The 24,757-nt window shown below is 35.4% G+C and overlaps 3 protein-coding genes across 5 annotated transcripts; 2 read left to right on the forward strand and 1 right to left on the reverse strand.

Annotated features, from left to right (window-relative positions):
* The first annotated feature begins 1,006 nt into the window (after positions 1-1,006).
* LOC148272129 (uncharacterized) lies at positions 1,007-5,549 on the forward strand. Its single transcript, XM_088240480.1, has 2 exons — positions 1,007-2,681; positions 4,362-5,549. Exons 1-2 carry the CDS (start codon positions 1,817-1,819, stop codon positions 5,420-5,422), a joined length of 1,926 nt encoding a protein of 641 aa, XP_088096606.1. The 5' UTR covers positions 1,007-1,816; the 3' UTR covers positions 5,423-5,549.
* Positions 5,550-6,687: 1,138 nt separating this feature from the next.
* LOC148272130 (uncharacterized) lies at positions 6,688-12,317 on the forward strand. Of its 2 annotated transcripts, none has more exons than XM_088240479.1 (3): positions 6,688-6,984; positions 7,207-7,832; positions 9,021-12,317. In XM_088240479.1, the coding sequence occupies exons 2-3, from the start codon at positions 7,262-7,264 to the stop codon at positions 10,346-10,348; spliced, it is 1,899 nt and encodes a 632-aa protein (XP_088096605.1). In that variant the 5' UTR covers positions 6,688-6,984; positions 7,207-7,261; the 3' UTR covers positions 10,349-12,317. The 2 variants fall into 2 exon arrangements, with proteins under 2 accessions (XP_088096605.1, XP_088096604.1); XM_088240478.1 differs by having other exon boundaries at positions 6,742-6,827.
* Positions 12,318-14,473: 2,156 nt separating this feature from the next.
* LOC148272131 (uncharacterized) lies at positions 14,474-23,346 on the reverse strand. 2 transcript variants are annotated; one of them, XM_088240481.1, is made up of 3 exons: positions 23,278-23,346; positions 16,940-17,565; positions 14,474-16,610 (listed from the first exon to the last, which is right to left on the reverse strand). In XM_088240481.1, exons 2-3 carry the CDS (start codon positions 17,514-17,516, stop codon positions 15,559-15,561), a joined length of 1,629 nt encoding a protein of 542 aa, XP_088096607.1. In that variant the 5' UTR covers positions 17,517-17,565; positions 23,278-23,346; the 3' UTR covers positions 14,474-15,558. The 2 variants fall into 2 exon arrangements, with proteins under 2 accessions (XP_088096607.1, XP_088096608.1); XM_088240482.1 differs by lacking the exon at positions 23,278-23,346 and adding an exon at positions 22,984-23,255.
* Between the last annotated feature and the right edge of the window lie 1,411 nt (positions 23,347-24,757).

Below are 24,757 nucleotides of genomic sequence, written 5' to 3' on the forward strand. Positions count from 1 at the left end.
GTACTTTTATCTTGCACAGAAGGAATTTACAATAGCGAGCACTGGCGGAGAGCTGTGGGAAATGCCAAGATGAAATGTAGTGAATTCTTCCGATGCACGGCGTTTAATATCTTGTCCGAGCTGACGTTGCAGCGGACTACGCGTTCGCACCTGTCAACATCTCGGCTGTTGGTCTCGCCCTTCACAGAATAATAATAGACGGTATTATTATTTAAAACAACGCACCGACGCGAAAGAGTAAGACTAGCACTGGAGGAAGGGAGGACAATTCGCGGGGGAAGGACAATCGACAGAAACATTTTGCGTATCGCAAGTACGTTTCCGTCTTAATTAAACTTTTTGAAATTCTGAACGCGATTCGGATAGTCGGAGTTCGGATAATTGAAAGTCTACTGTAATTGATTGTCAACTATTCACTTTAAAGTGAATACACCACATTTAACAACGGAGTTTTAAAATAAAAAATAAAAAAACAGTTATGGTAGTGTGGTGCGGATTTCTGATCTGTGAGTCGGCGACTCTAGACGTTGGGACCACAACACAATTTCACATCGACAAATTTACTAAGCAACTTGTCAAAAGAGCCGTTTAAAGTTTTTCGTTCTTTTTTTAATTAATAAAAAAATCTCAGATCTATCTATTATATTGGCGTGATTCCTACACAATTCACAGAAAAATGAATACGAGATTTTTAATTAATCAAAAAAAGACTCATTGGCTCTACCTAAATATTTTATTTCTTTCCACCGGCCATATGATTCGTCTTATTTCGTGAATATAGCCACTCCGCTGGCCCAAAGGCATGTTCTGATATTTTTTTTATTAAGTGTTCTTTCACATCAGTTTTAATATAATTTTAGTTTTAATAGTATAATCAAAAAAATAATTTAGCTGATGGTACATAGGCCAGTAGCGAGGTGAATAAAGCTACCAAAACGAAGAAGAAGAAAACAACTAATATAACGAAGAAGTCTGGCAACTGGCAACATTGTCTACAGAATTTCCTAATGGCAGCCGTTTCGTGTCCTGACAGCTCGCGAGGTGTTGTCATTTGTACAAAAATAATTTGTATTCCCCAGTTTAGTGTTTACTCGTTCGCCATGAACACTGAAGCAATTCTGAGTGATGTCCCTAATGTTAAAATGTTCGTGGTTTGGTCACCGTAAACGGATTTATATCAAATACACGTAAACATGCCCCGAGCCCTTAAAAATTATGACACTTAACTCATGCCCAAACGCTCAATCATTTCGTCGTTCTCGATCGTCAGCCAGGCGTGACGTTTAGAATCGAAACCAAAATGACTGCTTTTGTCATGAAAGCGTGTAAAAACTTTTCGGATAAACATTTAAAAAAGGATTGTGTAACTTTTCATCGGTTAATATTTATTCACGAGTGATTAACAAAGCTTGAAAGAATGAATATTCAGATATAAATATTATTTTTTTGTGAACGTCAAACTACGCCTAACGGCGCAAATGCGAAGCTCTTCTTGGTTACAGGGTCGCACTGATAGGCATACGCTTTTAAACTATATTAAACGCGAGTTAATATTATTTTTGCATTCCCTAAAATCCAATGAAAAGTAATAAATGGGACGAAATTACAAGGAATCAAAGAAAGAACCTGATTGGGATCTACCAAAAATGAATGTAGGTTGGTAACGTTAAAATACAAACCTTTTTATGGATCGAAAACTATGGGATGAAAAATAAATAAATTGTAAACAAATCGCTCATATGTGTATATTGTGTATCCACTTCTTTGGGTGATTGATATTCAAACAAGGCAAGGTATTGTATTCTAGCAAAATACAATGGAACAGACCGATTTTGCTTCAGTGAATGTCAAGTCTGAACCGGGGACTGGCTATGAAGAAAGAGATTTTCTCCATACTAAAGAAAGGGTGCCACGTTCCTATAGAGACGAGGTGGCGAATGTTGCTCCCGTGAAGGCTGAATTTGAGACTGCAGATGTAAAAGGAGATATTCTAAATACTGGGGAAGAATCGCTAAGTCTCTTCAGAAGCGACGAGCGAGGTGTTGCTACTGTGAAGGTCGAACCGGGGACTGGCTATGAAGAAAGAGATTTTCTCCATACTAAAGAAAGGGTGCCACGTCCCTATAGAGACGAGGTGGCGAATGTTGCTGCCGTGAAGGCTGAATTTGAGACTGCCGATGTAAAAGGCGATATTCTAAATACTGGGGAAGGGTCGCTAAGTCTCTTCAGAAGCGACGAGCCAGATTTTGCTACTGTGAAGGCTGAACCGGGGACTGGCGATGAAGGTGTCCGCCTTACTGGGGAGGAGGTGCTATTGCCCTGCAGAAGCGAGGGGCCAGGTGTTGCTACTCTAAAAGCTGAAGCGGGGAATGGCGACATAAAAGGAGACATTCTCAATATTTGGGAAGGGTTGTCATATCCGTACAGAAGTAAGAAACTAGGTGTTGCTACTATAAAGGCTGAACCGTGGACTGGCGACGTAGGAGATACTCTCCATACTGAGAAAGAGACGTCATGTCCCTACAGAAGCGAGGAACCAGGTGTTACTACCGTGAAGGCTGAACCGGGAGCCAGTGTTAAACATCAACATATTATAGAGAGCGATAATCTGATCCTTACGAATATCGACATTCAGCATCCCCAGATAAAACAAGAACGTTTGGAATGCTCTTGCACTGAAGGTGAGAAAAAGTTTATAGCGTCTCCTTTTTGCACGTTGAATTTCTTGTCGACTGACGTCGTTTTCTAATTATAGAAATATTTCCGTTATGATTCTATTCTCTTTCTCTCTTTCATTCTTCTGTTTCTTTCTTACGCTACTATTTATATTCTATAATATAAATGGCAACGCGAGTAATTCTAAGTAAGTTAAAGTCCTAAAGACGTGGAAGACACCTCAAAACCGGTCGATGTATAAATCAGAATGTTATTTAAAACTATAAAATAATTTGTGTTTTAATTGTCAATCCCTGATGGCTATTTTTAGGTTTCAAAGCACTCTATTATTTTATTATTTAAATCAGAGGCCCGTCTGATATAGTTGCATCACACAAATAAAGCAAAAGGTCCATTTGTAACGCTAGAAATACAGTAATGCTACACAATTAGTAAAAAAAATGTGTTAACCCTTTTTGCTACTGCCCGCGTACGTGTTCATTTGAATGCCTCGAATGAATACCTATAATAATAATGATCTCTTTATATTTGTATGAATGTTGTACCTCTTAATTTATATTTAAAAATGAGCAATGAGAATATTATTAAATTCCTTTAATTGTATGATTAAATTTTCGATTATGATAATTCGTAATGCTAATATTATTATTTACTGACAAAATTTAAATCACTCGTAATTCCCTTAAATTAAATTACTTTTTACATTGTAAAAATAATTCAGTTGTATCCTTAGTAACTTATATGTTCTTTTTCATTATTATTATGGATAACTTATATAGTGCCAAGATTCGTGAATATCGCTTTTTATTAGTATTATAGATAACGAATATAGCGCATCCGAGATCCTAATTAACCAAGGCCCCAAAACCCGATCAATTGAGGCCTGTAGGGCTGATAAAATGAGGCGTGAATGGCCGAATTTACTAGTGCGTAACAATCGGCGATAGCTAACTGTTTTTATTTTAAATAACAGATCTTCACAATTTAATTGAATCGCTTACTAGCCAAATTTTTTGCGTAGATGTTTTATATATTTTTATTAATATAACTCAGGCCCGTAAGGCCGATTTATTGCCGCCAAGAGAACAGATTCATTAGGGCCGACTAAATGAGAGATAACACTCGGCCACAGCTGACTGTAATCATTTTTAATTACAGATCCTTCACTTTTCAATTTTAATAGCTTACTAACCGATATTTTTTGCATAGATATGAAATATTTCTGTTAATTTTGTGTAGTTTTTATAGTATTATTTTGAGTTAAAGATTATTCACTTATTACATTTAGATTACTCTGAAAAACAAAACAAATGTGACGCCCAAAAGGACGATATTTTTAGGTGCCCGAGATCTTAATGCACCGAGGCCGAGAGACGGAAGGCCGATTATACAAATACATTACACCAAAAAGCCAAATTCTCAGATAGAAGAGTTGAGGAGATTTGGATGTTTAGAACATGCCCAAAATGGCGAAAGCTACGCATTGTGTCGTGGTCACTTAAACCGGCCAATAACAGGTCGTAAGCCTCGTTACTGCCTTGAATGCCATACTCCCTTTTCGAAAATGCTTTACCTCTCTGTTACAATTAATTTCAAGTTTGCCCTGTATGTTCAAGTCCCTGCTATCCGCTAAACGGTGGTCCAATGCTTCCCAGCAGGTTAATATAATGTATTTTACCTTTCAGATACTACTAAGCCGCCAACATTATCTGCGGAGTGTATTAATCTTCCGCCTCATAGTGTAGAACCACTACTAGAGGGCAAATATAAAACACGGCAGAAGAAATCTCGCACTCAACGGGTGCTGGCGCGTACTGTAGAAAAACAATTTATATGCTCAGAATGTAGTTTTGTTTTTAACCATAAAAGTAATTTAAGACATCACGTGTTGATACATGCTGGGGTGAAACCGTTTTCTTGCTCGCAATGTTATTTTACATGTATAAAAAAAAGTAATCTGAGAAGTCACATGTTGGTACATTCTGGCGAAAAACCATTCTCATGCTCGCAATGCAGTTATACATGTTCGCAGTACGGTAATTTAAAACGTCATTCGTTGGTACATACTGACGATAAAACGTTTTCATGCTCAGAATGTAGTTATACGTGTTCTCTGAAATATAGTTTAAAACGTCACTTGATGAAGCATACTGGTGAAAAACCATATTTTTGCTTGCAGTGTGGTTACACATGTTCGCGGAAAGGTAATTTAAATCGTCACGTAATGAAACACACTGGTGAGAAACCGTTTTCTTGCTTACTATGTAGTTTGTCATATACAAAAAAAACTAATTTAAGAAGTCACATGTTGATACATTCTGATGAAAAACCGTTTTCATGCTCAAACTGCAGTTTTGAGACATCACTTAAATCTAGTTTAAAACGTCACATAAAGACACACACTAGAAAGAAACCATTTTCATGCTCGCAATGTAGTTTTACTTGTTCTCTTAAATCCAGTTTCAAACGTCATATGATGACGCACACTGGTGAGAAACCGTTTTCTTGCTTACAATGTAGTTTCACATGTTTACGTTACGCTAATTTAAAACGTCACTCGTTAGTCCATACTGGCAATAAATCGTACTCCTGCTCAGAATGTAGTTTTACGTGTACAATGAAATATAGTTTAAAGCGTCACTCGATGAAACATACAGGTGAAAAACCGTTTTCTTGCTCTGAATGTAGTTTTACGTGTTCACAGACTGGCAATTTAAAACGACACATGTTGATGCATACCGGTTAGAAACCGTTCTCTTGCTCACCGTGTAGTTTTAGATTAGCTGTTATTTGCAGCAGCGCGTGTTGAATAATTATTGGCCTTTGATTCGTTATATATATGTGTGAATTTATACGGACAATTGACTGGAAAGTTATTTATTTTATTTGAGTAATTTATGGTATTAACAGTAATACAGAGAATATGAAGTAATATGAAGGTAAAAAAACATAACCAAAAACAGATATCACCCATGTGAGGGTGTTTGAGTGCGTGTTTGAGGTTGTGGGGGGGTTTGTATTTGTGTGAGGGTGAATATTTATTATTTATATTTTATTTTATGGTTTCATTACATTACTGGAATAGTTGAGACGTAAAATTGTAGTATTTTTTTTAAAACTCAGGACACATTTGCTTGCGAAACATTCCGAGTAAAAAATGGTTGTATCGTATATTAGTTTATCATTATGTAAAGTCTTGTTATATTTTTTTATAAACTCTGAGCGTAGTCACGCGAAAAATCCTGTCCACAAATCATAATATATAAATATGTCACATGTATAATTTTATTAGTAAAGGTCGTTAAAAATTGTATCCGGTATGCAAATGCGTGCGTTGCAAATCGGTGACAATCCTTAATCGAATCTTACAGTGGTAATTTATAAAACGTTATTTTATTATTTTATAATAAATATTTGTATACAATCACTTATCGACTTTTCTATGTCTACCAGTTTTGTCAAATGCAAATTCCACCATAGTAGTTGAACATATTTATAAGTAACGTGTTGATAGGACACGTGCTATTAGAAGCTAACACCAACGTGACAATGGAACAACAGGGAAAGGTGGCGTAGTCTAAATTTACTAAAGGGGGACAATGGTCCCGTAATAGTAACGACTATGAAAATTCGTACAATGAACTATATCGGTAATTTATTGTATTATATTGATTTTAACTTCCTTCTATGGCTTTTTTTCCACCTCCTGACAAGCCTTTGAAATAAAGGCTTGGCGGGTTATTCCTTATAAAAAACATATAAATTATAATACTTGAAACTGGATTTTATAATGTAATTTTTAAATAGCACTTCGGGCAAATGATTTCTAATTTTTATAATTTTGGATTCACTTGCTGAAATACTGGCTGAAATAAAATAAAGAAATGTAAAAATCAAATAAAATGAATGAATTTTCCTTTTCGACCCAAAATATCGCATGTGTTTCAATTGAAGAAATTAAAACGTCACACTCCAAGCGTTTAATACTTAGACCTTTAGACTGGCAACATTGTTTGCGCAGTTCGAAACATTTCCTAATGGCCGCCATTTCGTGTTCTGGCTTTTGACAGTTATTGTTATCTGTATTAAATGAGCGTGTGATTCCCAGTTCAGTGTATATTCGCTCGCCACCAACAAAGAAGCAACTTTAGGTAAATAAAAATACCTGTAAAAATCTTGCTAGGAATCGAATATTACACTGCTGGGCCGGGGTTTAGCCAACGTAACCAAATGTTGCATCGACCAATCAGTTAAGTCGTCTTCTGTTTGATGCTCGTATGCGGCTTCTGGATTATTCTTAATTTTATGGTACATATATTATTAGTTGAGTAGAATGCAGATTTTATGTTTGTTGGAGGTGGTGATTGTTTTGAAAAATTGACATTTATAAAAAGAATACGTCTCCATTGTTCACACCTCATGACGTCATGGAATCTCCCGCAGTCTGAAGAGATTTATTATTTATATATATTTATTATAGATTTATATTAGAATATTTTTTTAATTGCTCTATCTGTGCATCTTGTTTAGTTTCAGGTGATTGACCTTCAGATAAAGCTGGGTCTTTGTATTCGAACCGAACGCTATGGAACATATACAGTTCGTTTCAGTCAATGTTAAGTCTGAACCGGAGACTAGCGATGAAAAAGTAGATATTCTCCATACTGGGGAAGAAGCGCCATACCCTTTTAGAAGCGATGAGCCAGGTGTTGCTACCGTAAAAGCTGAACCGGAGAATGGTGATGCAGATGGAGATGGTTTCCACACTGGGGAAGAGACGCCATGTCCCTATAGAAGCAAGAAGCCAGGTGCTGCTACTGTGAAGGCTGAATCGGGGACGGGCGATGTAGAAGGAGATATTCTCCATACTGGGGAAGGGACGCCAAGTCCCCACAGAAACGAGAAGTCAGGTGTTGCTGTTGTGAAGGCTGAACCGGGGACTGGCGATGTAGATGAAGATGTTTTCCATGCTAGGGAAGAGACTCCATGTCCCTATAGAACCAAAGAGCCAGGTGTTGATATCGTGAAGGATGAACCGGGGACCAGTATTGAACAGAAATTTACCGTAGAGAGTGACAATCTGACCTTTACGGAGGTTGATATTGAGCAGTTCCATATAAAACAAGAATGGCTGGAATCCTCTCACAATATTGAAGGTGAGCAGAAATTTCTATGATTTCCTTGTTTTTTCATTCCAAATTAAATTGTTGAGTTAAATTAAACAAACAGAAAATGTAAAGTACTTGGGTTTGGAAGTGGATGAAAAATTAGCGCGGACAAAACATTTCAAATCAGTTATAAAAAAACTGGGTCCAATTATTGGAATAATGAGAAGAACAGAAGTCTTTGATAAAAGTACAAAATCAATGATATGCAATGCTCTCATACTTCCACACTTTGTATATGGATTAATAATATGGTCGCAATGTAGTGAACAAATACAAGAATCAATACAAAGAACTTTGAATAAAGCACTTAAAGTAACATTTAATTTTAATAAATATACAAGAACCACAGATTTATTTATCAAAAAGAGGTTCTGGCCCTCGTACGGATTTTTTTTTTTTTTTTTTTTTTTTTTTGTTTATTTTTCCATACTGTTACATATTATGCATGTATTAAATTACATATTTTACATATTAAACATATTAAATTACATATTAAATTACATATTAAACATTAGAAGAGAAAAAGAGAAAAAATACATATTCTAAAAATAAACATAGCCTTAAATTTGGAAAAAATGCCCACAAAGACTTAAACGTCTGAGCGTGGGCCATTCCTTTTTTATTGTTTTTGGTGAATTTTTCGGTATACAAACACAAATATGACAATGCCATTAAAAATCATACAGAAATAACAGGAAAATGACATAAACAATGTAATTAAGACATCAAAGTTTAGAATATGCTGTTGTACGACTCTTTCACAATAGGTGTATATCTGTATTTTCCATGCTGATCCAAGTCCTCAAAGCCGCTATAAACTTTGGAAGGGATTCTATATTTTGTATTTCCTTGGGTAGGAGATTAAAAGATCTTGGACCAACATGGAAAGAGTGTCTCTGTGCGAACCTAGTTCTGCATCCTGGAACCGACAGTACACTTTCTGATCTGCTACTAGTCCTATTTAAATTATTGCCAAACAATTCCCTATTTTTGTGTCCATATTTTAAGCATTGTAATAAATATAACTTTTTTAAATTAAGGAGTCCGCTCTCTATGTACAATTCGTTACTAGGAAATAGTCTATTAATTATTACAAATACACTGATGTCCCCGCTATCCGCTAAACGGTGTCTTAAGGCTTCTCACCAGATTATTATTATTACTTTTACTTTTCAGATACCAAGCCGCCAACTCTGAAAAGTACGAATTTACCATCTCATTGTGAAGAACCACAAGATTCCGATAATACAACAGGACAGAAAAATATTTGTGATGAACGGGTGTTGCAAAGTTCTGGAGTTCAATCATCATGCTCTCAATACAGTTCACAAAAGGGCAGTCAAAATAGCCGCGTGATTAAACATACTGGCGAAAAAACATTTTCTTGCTTGCAATGTAACTATACGTGTTTACGGAACTGTGATTTAATTCGTCATATGTTGGTACATTCCGACGAGAAACCGTTCTCATGCTCAGAATGTAATTTCACATGCGCGCGGAAATATAGTTTAACGAGCCACATGTTGATACATACTTGCGAGAAACCATTTTCGTGCACGCAATGTAGTTATACATGTTCACGGAACGGTGACTTTAAACGTCACTTGATGATACATAGTGGCGAGAAGCCGTTCTCATGCTCACATTGTAGTTATACTTGTACACAGACCGGTAGATTAAGAAGCCATATGTTAACACACACTGGCGAGAAACCGTTCTCGTGCTCAATGTGTAGTTATACATGTTCGCAGAAGGATAGGTTGGTGCGTCACATGTTAGTACATACTGGCGAGAAATCGTTCTCATGCTCGGAATGTAGTTTTACATGTTCACGGAACAATAATTTAAAATGTCACATGCTGATACATACTGGGGAGAAAGCGTTCTCATGCTCGCAATGTAATTTTTCGTGTGCACTGAAAGCTAGTTTAAAAAGTCACATGATAAAACATACGGGAAAAAAGCCATTCTCGTGCTCACAATGCAGTTATACTTGCATAAAAAATTGTCATTTAAAAAGTCACATGTTGATACATTCCGGTGAGAAACCGTTCAAATGCTCACAATGCAGTTATTCATCTTCCCAAAAGAGTCATCTTAAAACTCACTTGTTGTTACATACCGGCAAAAAACCATTCTCATGCTCACAATGTGAATATACCTGTTCACTTAAAGGTTATTTAAGAAAGCACATGTTGAATCATACCGGCACGAAACCGTTTTCATGCCAACAGTGTCGTTTTACGTGCACACAGAAAAGTAATTTGAAAAAACACATGCTAAAACATTCAGGCGAGAAACCGTTCTCATGCGCGCAGTGTCGTTTTAAATGTACGCAAAAAAGTAATTTGAAAAAACACTTGTTAATACATACTGGCGAGAAACCGTTCTCATGCTCACAATGTCAATTTAAATGTTTACAAAAGGGTCATTTAAAAAGACACATTTTAAAACACACAAAAGAGAAGCGTTCTCCAGCTCACAATGTATCTTCACATGTTTAAGAGGAAACGTGGCCTAACTTTAATTTATACGAAAGTATCCCCGTATTTTCTCCCTGGGTTATGGCACTATAGCAATGATTTTTTCATGCATTTAGCGTGTCCCTATTGTTGTTTTATTATGGTTTTTTTTTCAAAAATTAATCTAACAATATTTTGGGAACGAAGTAATAAGAGAACGGCCGCAGCAAACTCCGGTAACAATTGTCACTAAGCGGTGGCGATACGGTTGGCTTAGCCACGTACTGCGGATGCCTCCTGAGAGCCTTAACCAGTCTAGAGTGGGCCGATGATGTATGAAGTTTTTTATTTTTTTAGACATCAAAGTGAAAGTGGTCTAAAAAGTTGCATTTTGGATAACATTGAACGTAAAAATTATTTAAAAAAATATTCCATACTTCTTTTGGCCCTCAACCGAAGCTTGAAGTTTATCACTGTCTGAACATTTTATCAATTATTTATATTGATAAAATTATTATTTTTTTAGTTAAGATATCAATCACATTCCAAATTCGAACACGTTTTAAAACTAACGAAATGCAAAAAGTTTACACTCCACGGAACTGATTCCGTTGAGCGCGTGGCTAATATTGACGAAAACAATGGCTCTGTAGGGTCCATAGTCGATGACACACACGTGTTAAATTAGTTCACCTAAAATAGACTAATGACCGACGATGCAATGTCATCATTTCCAATCGAAATAAAATGCAACTCCATCAGTATTGCACATGAAATCATACATTCACATCGTCCCTACCATGAAGAAATGAACTACAAAGGAACGTCGTCTATAAAAAGACCAGAGGACGCAGCCAACGTCAGTCAGCCCGTTCAGTTAGACAGCCCAACAAGTTCAGTTCACGTCAGACCAGCTCGACGACGTCACTCAGATCCAGCATGTAGTTCAAGTGCAGTTACTTTAATTCCTCATCACCGTAACACTCGCCTGACATAATTCATTATTTGCCATGTAATAATTACGCATCAAACAGCAATTTCTAACTGGGGTAGGAACTTCAACCAAACCCTCGACTTCTTAATCCTACAGATCATTAAAACAATGCTACCCATTTATTGCGAAACAAAGTGCAACTCACGCCCTTAGATACTTATTTAATAAGGTTTAATGCACATTATAAAATTCGGTTGGGCTGATTTTCTTACTTAAAATACGAAATAACAGCCGGTTTAGAGCAAAAATCGACTTTTTTAAAATGAAAACTTCAAGCTCTGGTCGAGGGCCAAAAGTAGTATCGAATATTTTTTTAAATGTTTTTTGCATTCCGAGTAATCCAAGAGACAACTTTTAAGACTCCTTTCATTTCAAAATTTGAAAAAAAAATATCGGCCTACCCTACTAACCACGCTTGCCCACTTTACAAGGCATCAGGTTCTCGACGTCCTGGACGTCCACTGCTGACTGTTAGTCGGCAGTTCGCGTCAGAACTACGGGACGCTAACCTGACTTGCAAGGATGCAGATGAGTTGACAGCCGACAGACATGCCCTGAGGATTTTCGTGGACACCATATGCTCCAACTAGGGAGCGTACATGGAATGATGATGATGAACAATATTTTGTGTTTGTCCAAATGTTTGCAGACTGGATTTCCCTCCCTCGGGAGTCATTAAGATTAACAAATTACATCAGGGATGGAGAATACCTTAACGAAGGGAATATGGAAGTCATAGGGCTTATGACTTGTCAATGGCGGATTTCAGTGGCCACAGATCGTGAATGTTAAACAGTGTGTAAAGTGGTAAAGTGGACAGGTCATAAGCGTTGTAAATGCCTTGACTCCCATATTCCTTTCTCAAAATGTTTTCCCTCTCGGTCACGGCAAATTTATGTCTAAAAAACTCTCCAGGGAGAAAATCCAGCCTGTCTGCAAACATTTGGCCATACTCTAAACATTGTGCATAAATTGCATATTTTATAAATTAAATTTTGTTTAATCGCAAAAACTTTATCAATTTTAAATAAATGTTTGTGAAATTGCATAAATTACATCTATTTTAAATATTTTTTTGTTAAATTGCATAAATTATTTTTATTTATATCACTACAGAGATGGGTAGAATTTTTGTTTCAAGATTATGGATATTCGAGCGTTTACAGGGCTTATGACCTGTCATAGGTTGGGTTCAAGTGGCCACTTTTATGTAGGTACTCTACAACATTCCCCATTCCGCTTATTAGCGAATATCCATATCGGTGACATTTTTGGTTTTTGTATATATGTCATGAAACAAGGAAAGCTTTCGCTAGCGCGTTTGGAGCGCCATCTATGTATTTGATATTGAGGTTAAGTATTAAAGCAAATTACTTTATTTATGTAGCTAAGACTCTATCCGAGTTAAATTAATTACTAGTAATCGCATGCAGATGACTCTGTAATTTATTTTTACTTAATAAATAAAAATATATACCTACTCCCCCTTGGGATAAAACACAGAATTGTGTGTGTATAAATATGTAAATATATATACACATACCAAAAATAATATTGTGCATAAATTATGTCTACCTACTTTAATTTTTTTTGTTAAATTGCATAAATTATATCTAATACAAATAAAATTTTGTTGGATTGCATGAAGAGTATCTCTTGGTCTACTTATCATTTTCAATTTTTGTTTTGTAATTCACCAGAGCCGTGGCCAGCCTTTTTAATCAGAGCAGGCTCAAAAAATATCAAGGAGAGCTGAAATTTATGACATTTATAAAAACATATACAAAAATGTCATTTTCATCATCCGTCCGCACTATAGTAGTGTAGACCCTGTCACCGAAAAGATTTGAAATTGAAAATTGAAATTCTCATTTGGTTCCAAATGTATAATGTTTTGAAAATCGCATTCCAAAATCTTGTTTGGTGAATATGTAGGGTCCATAGTCCATAATCGATGACACACACGTGTCAAATTAGTTCATCTGGAGTAGACCAATGACCGACGATGCGATGTCATTCACATCATGAGATCACATCATGAGATCATTTTCTATCGAATCCAATACATACGTATATGGCAACTCTATGAGTATTTGTTTATTTGTTTAAATTTAATGTTGTGCATACAGTGCTATGTTAATATAAATCTAGACAATATTACGAACAAAAAATAAACCTAACACAGCACCAATTACGTACACAACACAATATATGAAACAACTATCTAACAGTACAACAAGATGTAAGAAAAATTTGTGCTTTGTGTGAATTTACTAGCGATTGTGTTTTTATTGTTGTGAGTAAGAAATGTAGTGCGTGGAGTGAGGTGTATGGAGTGATGTGTATAAGATGTGGTGTTTATGTAGTGTGTATTATGGTAGTACCTAGTTTAGTATTAATTGTTTCTGTTTATTTTCAAAGAGGCTAAATGATACTAATATTACAGTAACTTTAAACTTTGAAGTAGGGCACACATAAGCAAATTCCCTTATGTGCTCCAATAATAATGTTAGTAATACTAAACATTAAAATCTATAAGACTCAGCTTCCGTTTGTAGCAGAGAGCTGAGTCGTTAAAGATGTCTAAATCTTACATCTTCTCAATTTTAGAAAAGCTACTAACTGCTCTTCCTAAGAGCGAATTTTGAGCTGCTCTGGTGTTGCATTGCACATGAAATCAGAGGGCATCGTTCTGGAGTACATTCACATCGTCCCTACCATCAAGAAATGAACTACAAAGGAACGTCGACCATAAAGAGACCACAGGACGCAGCCATCGTCAGTCAGCCCGTTCAGTTAGTTGGCCCAACACGTTCAGTTCACTTCAGTCCAGCTCGACGAAGTCACACAGCTCAGCATGTAGTTCAAGTGCAGTCCCCTCAACCCATCGTTGACGTAACACTCGTCCGAAATAATTCATTATGTATTCGCCATGTAATAAATATGCATCAAACAGCAACCTCGTGTCTTCTCTGACAACCTCCACCTGGGACGGGATCACAACACCCAACAACTAAATATTTCGTTCAATGTGACTCCTATGGTTTATCCTTTGAATATGTTTGGACCCTGAGCTGAACGTGTCCGGCAGTTACTGCGGGTTTAAAAATCTAACGAGCGAATGGATGACACATGGAGAAAGGAAAATAAATAATTTCTTTTGATGTCGTTTTATTTATGATGTAATACACATTAAATGAAACATAAATATAAAATTATTTTGACTACTAGGAAAAATAATCCCGTTCTAAGACCTCCGAATGATGGCGGCCACGAGAGCAACGCCGCTTTCCCTTAAACGCAGTATGTTACTTGCCACAGTTACAGATCCGTCCATAGGCGCAAAAATCATTCTGGGATTATCAAATACTACATTGGCTACAGTTTGCAGCAAAACAATAAGTCGTGGGTACTCATGAGTGCTATTTTGTATTTTCTCGCGGGGGTAGACATTTTTCCCACCACATACCGCACGAACACCTAATAATAAATGTCAAAATGCTTACGTTTCGCGACGCATAATCTTGCTGTGCAATCACATATTTGAATTTTAAAGGTGTAAATATGGAAAATATTCCAAAACTGCTATTTTTATTTATATTAAGATATATGGAAGTCTAGGCATTTACAGAGCTTATGATCTGTCATTGGCTGGCTTAAATGGCCACTTTATACACTGCGTAACATTCACCATTGTGTCCATATTTAAACATCCACATTTCCTCAACTCTTCCATCTGTTGACTTTTGTGAAGTAAAAGAGCTGAAACCTTTATTGTGCGGGTGAGATTTTTTTCCCGTAAAAGTCTAGACTTCCATATTCCCATCTCAATAATGTTTTCCCTCTCTGTTAAAGTAAGTTTGAATATGAATAACTCCCTAGGGAGGAAATCCAGCCAGTCTGCAAGCATTTGAACATACTCAAAAATTGTTGTATTTATTAATTATGTACCGCGAAACCGTCCAATTTTGCCCTGGATGGATATTTTGCAAAATTGGACGGTTTCGCGGTAGTTTTAAAATGTGTTCGAATTTGTAATGTGATTGATATCTTAACTAACTAAAAATAATTTTATCAATATAGATAATTAACAAAATGTTCAGACAGTGATAAACTTCATGCCTTGGTTGAGGGCCAAAATTAGTATGGAATATTTTTTAAAATAATTTTAACGTTCAATGTGATCCAAAATGAAATTTTTTTGGACCTTTTTCACTTTGATGAGATGATGAAAAACTTAATACATCATCAGCCTACTCTAATGTACAGACATGTGACGATTCAAATTTATTTTTTGATTAGATGTAAAACTACATTGTGAACATGAGAACGGTTTCTCGCCAGTATGAATCAACATGTGAATCTTTAAATTACTTTTTTGATTTGATGTAAAGCTACACTGCGAGCAAGAAAACGGCTTTTCGCCAGTATGTACTAACAAGTGACGTTTTAAATGATCTTTCCGGAAACATGTAAAACTACATTGCGAGCATGAAAGCGGTTTCTCGTCAAAATGTGTCATCATGTGATTTTTAAAATTAAATTCGTGTAAACTTGCAAAACTACAAACTGAGCATGAAAACGGTTTCTTCTTCCCAGTATGTGTCAACATGTGACTTTTTAAATTACTTTTTTGATTAGATGCAAAACTACACTGTGAACATGAGAACGGTTTCTCCCCAATATGAACCAATACGTGACGATTCAAAATATATTTCCGATAACAAGTAAAACTACATTGTGAACAGGAGAATGGCTTTTCACCAGTATGTACTAATAAATGACGTTTTAAATTACTGTTCCGTAAATACGTAACACTACACTGTGAGCATGAAAACGGTTTCTCGCCAATATGTATCATCGTGTGATGTTTTAAATCACTTTTCCGTAAGCATGTAAAACTACATTGCGAGCATGAAAACGGTTTCACGCCTGTATGCACCAATAAGTGACGATTTAAGTCAGCTTTTCGTAAACATGTAAAATTGCATTGTGAACATGAGAATGGCTTTTCGCCAGTATGTACTAACGAGTGACTTTTTAAATAACTTTTCTGTAAACATGTGAAACTACATTGCGAGCAAGAAAACGGCTTCTCGCCAGAATGTATCATCATGTGACTATTTAAATTATATTTTTGAGTACATGTGAAACTACATTCTGAGCATTGAAATGGTTTCTTTTCAGCAGGACTTCTTCCCGAGACCCGACTTTTCTTATGTAGTGCTTTATTTTCACACTCTGGTAGTGGTTCTGCACTATGAGACGATAGATTGACACTCTCCAGAGTTAATGGTGGCGACTTAGTATCTGAAAAGTGTAAAATGAGTTATAATGTTAACCTGGTGAAAAGTATTCAGCTACCATTTAGCGGATAGCAAGTTTATCTACAATGGATTTTATATTAACAATATTTTGAGTTTGTCCTGATTATTGTAGACAAGGACTGGATTTTATGTTGCCACTGGCGATACTTCATAAACCCGGTCCGCTTAAGTACTTCAGTAAATTCCACCCATTGATATCGCACTCTCTTATATGGCATAAGGGAAAAATTAAATGTTTCTCATGGAAATTAACTCGGTCAACAATTTTGTTCACAACAGAAATGGGAGGACAAACCATAATTTTTTTATTACCTGCAGTGTTGCGAGAGGACTCCAAACATTCTTGTTTAATATCAGGATTATCAATGTCAATCTCCGTAAAGATCTGTATATAGTATACTACACTCTCTATAGTATTCTGCTGTTCAGTACTGGTCCCCAGTTCAACCTTCACGGGAGCAACACCTGGTTGGACGTTTCTGTATGGACATGGCGTCCCAGAAAGGGGAATACCTATTTTTACATCGCTAGTCCCCGGTTCAGCCTTCATGGTAGCAACACTTGGCTTCTCGCTCCTGTAAGGACATGACGTCTCTTTCCCAGCATGGAGAATATCTTCTTTCACATCGCGAGTCTCCGGTTCAGTCTTCACGATAGCCAAACCTGGTTCCTCGCTTCTGTAGGGACATGGCGTCTCTTCCCCAGTACGAAAAATATCTACTTTTAAATCCCCAGTCCCCGGTTCAGCCTTCACGGTAGCAACACCTGGCTCCTCGCTCCTGTAAGGACATGAAGTCTCTTTCCCAGGATGGAGAATATCCCCTTCCACATCACCAGTCCCCGGTTCGGACTTAACACTGATTGAAGCGAACTTCATATTACGTTCCATTATCTTCAACTCTAATATAAAGAGCTCGCTTTATCTGTAGATCAACCACCTGAAAATGTATACGATGCACACTTAGGATAATATATGTATTTTTGATATGCCTATACGGTCTAAGCCAATAACAACAGTTATACGAAGAAACATACTTACAAGTTAATAATTACTACTGGTTAACATAGTTCAGTCAAAATTCGCTCTAGAATATTAAATTGTTTTCAACCAAGTATGTAAGTGAAGCACAAAAAAATATATACTAAATTGTAAAACTAAACACAAGCAACAAACAGATATAAATTACTTAGGATCTCCCCAAAAATAAGTGAGTAAAAACAAGAATTAAAAAAAATATATTTAACATAACTATTACCTACAAATTGATAATTACAAGCATCAATAAAATTCATGTTGTGACAGGACAGCATAGTGGTAAAGGAAGTTACCTGTTTTAACCGACCAATACTACTTTAAATCTGCTTTACCTACATGGTCCTTAGCACAGAAATCTACTTTTGCCTACCTGTTTTATCGACAAAACTAGGTTTTGAAAACTTGCGCCTGGGAGAAAGCAATTTGATTAGCACAAAAATAAATCTATTTGCGTAAATATACATACATATAAATTTTGTTGAAATTTATTTTGGCCTAAACAAAAAAAAAAAAAAAAAAATGTACAGTAACACACCTATCAACCCATTTAACAAATCAACATTGACACCAAGATCACCTAAACAGAACGAGGAGAGAAACAAAATCGTCAGATCTCTCTCAGAGGGAAACTCTGACCCAGAGGAATACACAAAAAGCCCAGGCAATGATAGCTCCCTGCAAGGTGAAACTTTGGAAACGTCAAATATGTATTACCAAAATCCCCTGATTGAAGCCCGCACGTTTATACAAAATATAAAATCAATAATGTCAGAAGGGAAAATGAAGTTTTCAGTTCTTCAACGAGACAAAATAAACGCAGAAACCGATAACCTATATCACATTATAGCAAAACTAGTATCAGAAAATGCGGAAATGAGAGGAGAATTGAAGATTTTAAGGCCTCTGACTACTCAAATAGTAAAAAATATATCGGAAATAAATGAAAAAATCAAAATATTGAATACAAAACCAGAACAAACCAATACTACGTACTTTAACCAAACTAAAAAAGCGGACCCAATGATTATTATCAAACCAAAAAGCGAGCAATCAGCTGAGACAACGACAAAGGATATTAAAAAACACATCGACCCTGTTGAAAAGGGAGTAACTGGTATAAGAAACTTGAAAAAAGGATCTATATTTATAACATGTAAAGGGCAAGAAGACACAATCACTATGCGAGAAGAAGTAAGAAGAAAATTAGGAGACAAATATGAAGTAAATATTCCAGAAAAGAAAAAAACAATTTTAAAGATCATTGGCCTAACCGAAAAACTCGATCCAGAAGAGATTGAGGAAAAAATCCAAATACAAAATAACTTTGAAGCAAATAGTAAAATTTCAGTAAAGTATATAAAAGAGATGAAAAATCGTAAAGATGAAACATATTTTGTCGTTTTTCTGGAAGTAGACGGAAAGACGTATGAAAAGATGCTTCAGAACGAAAAAATCAACATTGGATGGGATAGGTGCTCAGTATACACACATTTCTCTATACTACGTTGTTACAAATGTAATGGATATAATCACAAAGCCCAGCATTGCAAAAACAACAAGTCCTGCTCTAGGTGCGCAGGCAATCACAGTTATAGTGAATGCACCACTGAAGCAAACAACCATAAATGCATAAATTGCAGAAAAGTAAACGACCGACTAAAGCTCCAGCTCAATGATAACCATCCATCATGGAGCATAGAATGCCCCACTTATAAAAGAAAAATAGAGGCAGTAAAACGGAAAACAGATTTTTTAGATTAAATTCAGGGAAGATAAGACATGAAAAAAATAATAACATTAAAATTCTATACTTTAATATCCGAGGAATCAAATCGAAAATAGATGAGCTTAATATGCAAATAGCAAACATGAAAATTAAGCCAAACATAATCATACTCACTGAAACTTGGCTGCAAGAACATGAAACAAACACATACAAAATAAAAAAACTACGAAGCAGCGCACTCATGCAGAAATAGAAAAGGAGGAGGAGTATCCATACATATAGATAATCAACACGATTTTAAATTAGAAAATATCGAAGCCTATAAGGAAAAAAACAATATCATTAAATTACAGGTAATAGACCCAAAACTCACAATATATGCAATTTACAGGCAACCTGGAAAAAATAAAATAAAAGACTACATCGAATACCTCGACCGAACACTAAATAATCACGGAACTGAAAAAAGCATCATTATCGGAGACCTTAACATTAATTTACTAGACACACATAACGACGTTAAAGACTACATAAATATGCTTAAAAGCAAAAACCTAAAAATTATCAACCGAAAAACTGACAAAGAATACACCAGAAAAAACCAACGAGGACAAAATTCAATAATAGATCATGTAATAACAAATATAAAACCAAAAGAGAAAATAGAAGTTTACCTTACCGACACCCCACTAAGTGACCACAGACAAATAGACATACAATTGAAAATACCACCAAACAATCCCAAAAAAAGCCTACAAAAGTATGCCTCTAAAAAAATTGACTATGCAAAACTTAAAGAAAACATAACAAAAATAACAAATCATCTCAACATTGAAAGTTTTAAGGAACTACAAGAAATAATTCAAGAAGAAACGAGACAAAACACAAAAACCACCATTAAAAACTATACAACTTCAACTAAAGAAGGCTGGATGACAAAAGAAATATATGACAAAATTAAAACAAGAGACCAACTGTATAAAAAAATGCAATACTTTCCATCATTTACCCAACAATTTAAAATTCTGCAAGCAGAAGTTAGAAACAACATAAAAAGAACAAAAAAAAAACACTTTGCTGGTCGCATAAATGAAACTAATGGGAACAGTTACAAAATATGGAAAGAAATTAAAAACATTACCCAAGAAAATGATACCAAAAAAACTAACATATCTAAATTAAAAAAAGAAAATGGTGAAGAGACTCAGAATGCAAAAGAAATAGCCGATATAATAAACAACTATTACACAAACATCGGAAAAGAACTAGCAAGCGCTATAGTAAATCAAAATACAACCAAAACAAATTTTAGAAAAATAGAATATGACGCAGAAATTTACTTAAGATATACGAGCAACAAAGAAATCAGCAAAATAATAAACGGGCTCAAAGACAACACATCACCTGGCCATGACGAAATAAAAGTTGTTACAGTCAAAAAAATAAAGGAAGAAATAACCACGACAATAGTGAAATTGATAAATAAACATATAGCAAACGGAAGCTTTCCAGAAGTAATGAAATTAGCAAGAATAACACCAATTTACAAAGGAGGAGAAAAAAACTTAGCTTCTAACTACAGACCCATTGCAAACTTAACCATTCTAAGTAAAATATTTGAAAAAGTGCTACACAATCGATTATACCAACACCTTGAAAACCTTAATTTTATTGCAAAAGACCAACATGGATTTCAAAAAAGAAAGGGTACCTCCACAGCAATGACATCAGTTTGCAACTTTATACAAACCAAAATTGATAAAGGAAATACAGTGACTGCACTCATACTTGACTTCAAGAAGGCATTTGATACAGTCCACATAGATACCCTTCTAGATAAACTAAAACATACAGGAGTTAAGGGACAAGCTCTCAAAATATTTAAAAACTATCTACAAGGAAGAAAACAGTTTACGAAAATTGAAGAACACAAAAGTGAAATAACAACAATGCAATTTGGAGTACCTCAGGGATCAATATTAGGACCATTGTTTTATATAATATACATTAACGACATAATACACAGTGACATAATGGGAAAAAAAACAATCTATGCGGACGACTTAGGAATTTTATATGAAAACAAAAATGACATTGAAACGACTAAAACCATCAACAATGACGTGCAAAAACTATTAGAATGGACAAACAAAAACTTCTTAACACTAAATGCCAAGAAATGCAATATAATACATTTCGAAACACAAAAGAAGAACCATAACATGAACATAAAAATAAACAACGAAACTCTTAAAGAACTAGAACATGTGACTTACCTAGGACTCACAATGGACAGACAATTAAAATGGACAAAACACATAGACGGACTCACTAAAGTAATGGCATCACTACATAGCCTCTTCTACAAAATTAAAGATTTTATATCAAGAAAAGAAAAAATTATGATGTACGAAGCCTATGTCAAAAGTAAATTGAGTTACATGATCGCCTTCTGGGGAACTGGTAACAAGACAGACATAACAAGAATACAAAGACAACAAAATAAAATTCTTAAACTAACATACAACCTACCCTACCTGACCTCTACGACTGAACTGTACAAAAAAACACACCAGTTTGACATAAACTACTTGACTAAAATTGAGACCTTAAAAATTGTGCACAAAATAACACTGGGAAACATACAAGACGACGACATAATATTAGTCAAAAATGCTGACATACATAAATATAACACCAGACAACAAAAACACTATCATATTGAAAAAGCAAAGACAAACACAGGACAGTCAAAAATACTACATAATGGACTTAAACACTACAACGACCTACCTTACTACTTGAAAACTTTTAATGGAGACAAATTTAAAATCAATCTGAAAAAGCACATGATGACTGAACTAACTAGACTAGACGAGACATAAAATGACTAGACAATATTAAATTTCTAATGTAACCCTAACGGGTTTTTTAAAATTGTAAATAAATAAAAAAAAATAAAAAATAAAAAATAAAAAAAAAGAAACTGAACAAAAATAACATAAAGCTGGTATACAATATATTCATAATCACGATCAACATAGACTTAGAGCTAAATTTATTTACAGCCCACAATCCATTTGCATCCCACACTGTGTAAATGGCAGTGATCTACAAAAATCCCGTAAAATATATTCCAAAGAATTCCTAGTTCTGTGACGAATTATACATTCTGGGCTGGTATTCCAAGCGCTCTCGCGGCCGTATTATCCTGTGAATTTACATACAAAATAAGAAAAGAAAAAACTGTATTCTCGTGCCGCGAGAGAGTTCAGAATAGGATCCCTAGACATTAGGCCATAACAAAAAAGTTGCTAAGGAGCATCTAAGGAGATGGTTTGATATATAGCTGATTTTTACTTCTGGGGACATGGAAAGAAACTGATTGCAAGAGAGATGGGACATCGCTCAACGGAGATTTTAAAATGGATATAAGTTACATCTCCGTTGTACGTTTCTCCAATGATTAAAAGAGATTGCTCTATTTCAAAATAGGAATAATTACCCGTTTGCAATCCGAGCAACCATGCCACTTTTATTAGAAAATGGTGATGAACGAACTTAAGGTCAATACGAGTGTTTTAATTTGTATACCTCTTGTATTAGTTAGTTTCCTTCCCACGGAGTTATTGAGACCTAAACTTGTTGGTAAAATAGTTCAGTCAGATGAATCTCACCCACATCAACAATGATTTCAGGTCTTTTATTTCATAAAAGTAAACAGATGGAAGATTTGAGGAAATGTGAGAAAGATAATGGAGCATAATAAGATATGTTTATGGAAACAGTCACAGACTTGGTTATGTTTGCTGAACCCCTGCCCCGTAATGCAGGTAATATTATGCAGTAATAAGCTTCAATTCATATGTAAAATATGAGAAAATTTACCCATTACACGCTGGTTTTATTCAGATAACAATACCTTAGGAACTGTCACACGAAATGGCGGCCATAGCCATAAATCCTGTAGACTGCCGACAATGTTGCTTGTTGTATTAAAGGTTTAGAGTGTGACACATCAACTACTAGATAAAAAGCTCACACGACATTTTGGATGATGAAAATTTGGTAAAGTTCTTATCATTTTATTTTCATTATTATAATAGTACATTTTCCCGTTATATTGCTAGTAAAGTATAAATCATTCTGCTTTGAAATAAGAGTCTGCAAGCCTTTTAATAACCTCCAAACGCTGAAAACCGTATATTTTGCGCACGTACGCAGTATTCTCAAACACTGCTCTACTATGTGGTCTCCTCAATATTCGAAGTAAAAATATTGTTAGAATTGTAAGGACCTCAAACACATTTCTAAGAATCCAAACTATCGTCAAAACTCGAATTGTACTAATTATTATCAAAAATATATCATAAACTTAAAACCTTAAAGTCCAGAAGAATCATAACTGACACCCCGGGCCGGTTTTAGCACTACCAGCGCCCTGGGCGGGATTTCTACGGCGCCCCCTATCTTCACCCCTTTAAACCCATACGACACGGGCACGGTTTATAATGAAATAACTATTTATTAATAAAATTTTACTTTTCTAGCCTTTCTATCAACGAACTCTTTTATTTAAATATTTTAGTTTATGTTTTCCGCAATTGCGTTTTCGATTGACAAAGATGCCAAGTTTGTCCATCTAGATTGAGATATTGTCAATCATAGACAAGTTTTTATCAGTTTAAGCTTAGAAAAACTCCTTTCCCCACTAGCAACCGTTACAGGTAGGTATATTGATCAATATTCGCAACTCTATCCATACATTTGGATACAGTTCTTGTTAGTTACGTTCTTTGATATTATTCAAAATAGTGATGGGATTAACCACATTCTGATCAGGCAAAAATGATTTCAGACTTATGAGTTTACCACACAACATACTACCATCTATATCGGATTTAGAATCTACTGTTAATTTCAATTAGAAATTACTACCGAGTTTGATCTTTTTTATATTGAACAGAAAAGACCAAAGTTTCGAGTACTCATTTAACTTTTCAAATCTTTCATTTAGTGAAATTAAGGTAGTGTCTAAAAGGCTATAGAAAAATTCAACTTCAAATTTCTTTTTTGGAGAAGTAATAGGCCACTATAACGAATTTTTTGCTAGATTTAGGAAATTTATGAGGAAGTTGGACTCGCTCGATGAGCGAGAGGATAAAATGGGGCGCCTGCAGTGCCCCTTTATATCTGGCGCCCTGGGCGGTCGCCCAACCGCGCCCTACCCTAACGCCGCTACTGCTGACACCCTCTCACTTTGCACAATAATAAATAGCGTTCTGGGTCCCCCCCAGCTCCTTCCGGAATTCAAATCGCAGTTCTTCAACGCACTAAGATTAAAGGATCTTTTTCAATAATATTTTGG

Source organism: Micrasema longulum, unplaced genomic scaffold, assembly GCF_059751315.1.
Source record: "Micrasema longulum isolate JH-2025_06_02 unplaced genomic scaffold, ASM5975131v1 h1tg002469l, whole genome shotgun sequence".
Taxonomy (NCBI): Eukaryota; Metazoa; Arthropoda; class Insecta; order Trichoptera; family Brachycentridae; genus Micrasema; species Micrasema longulum.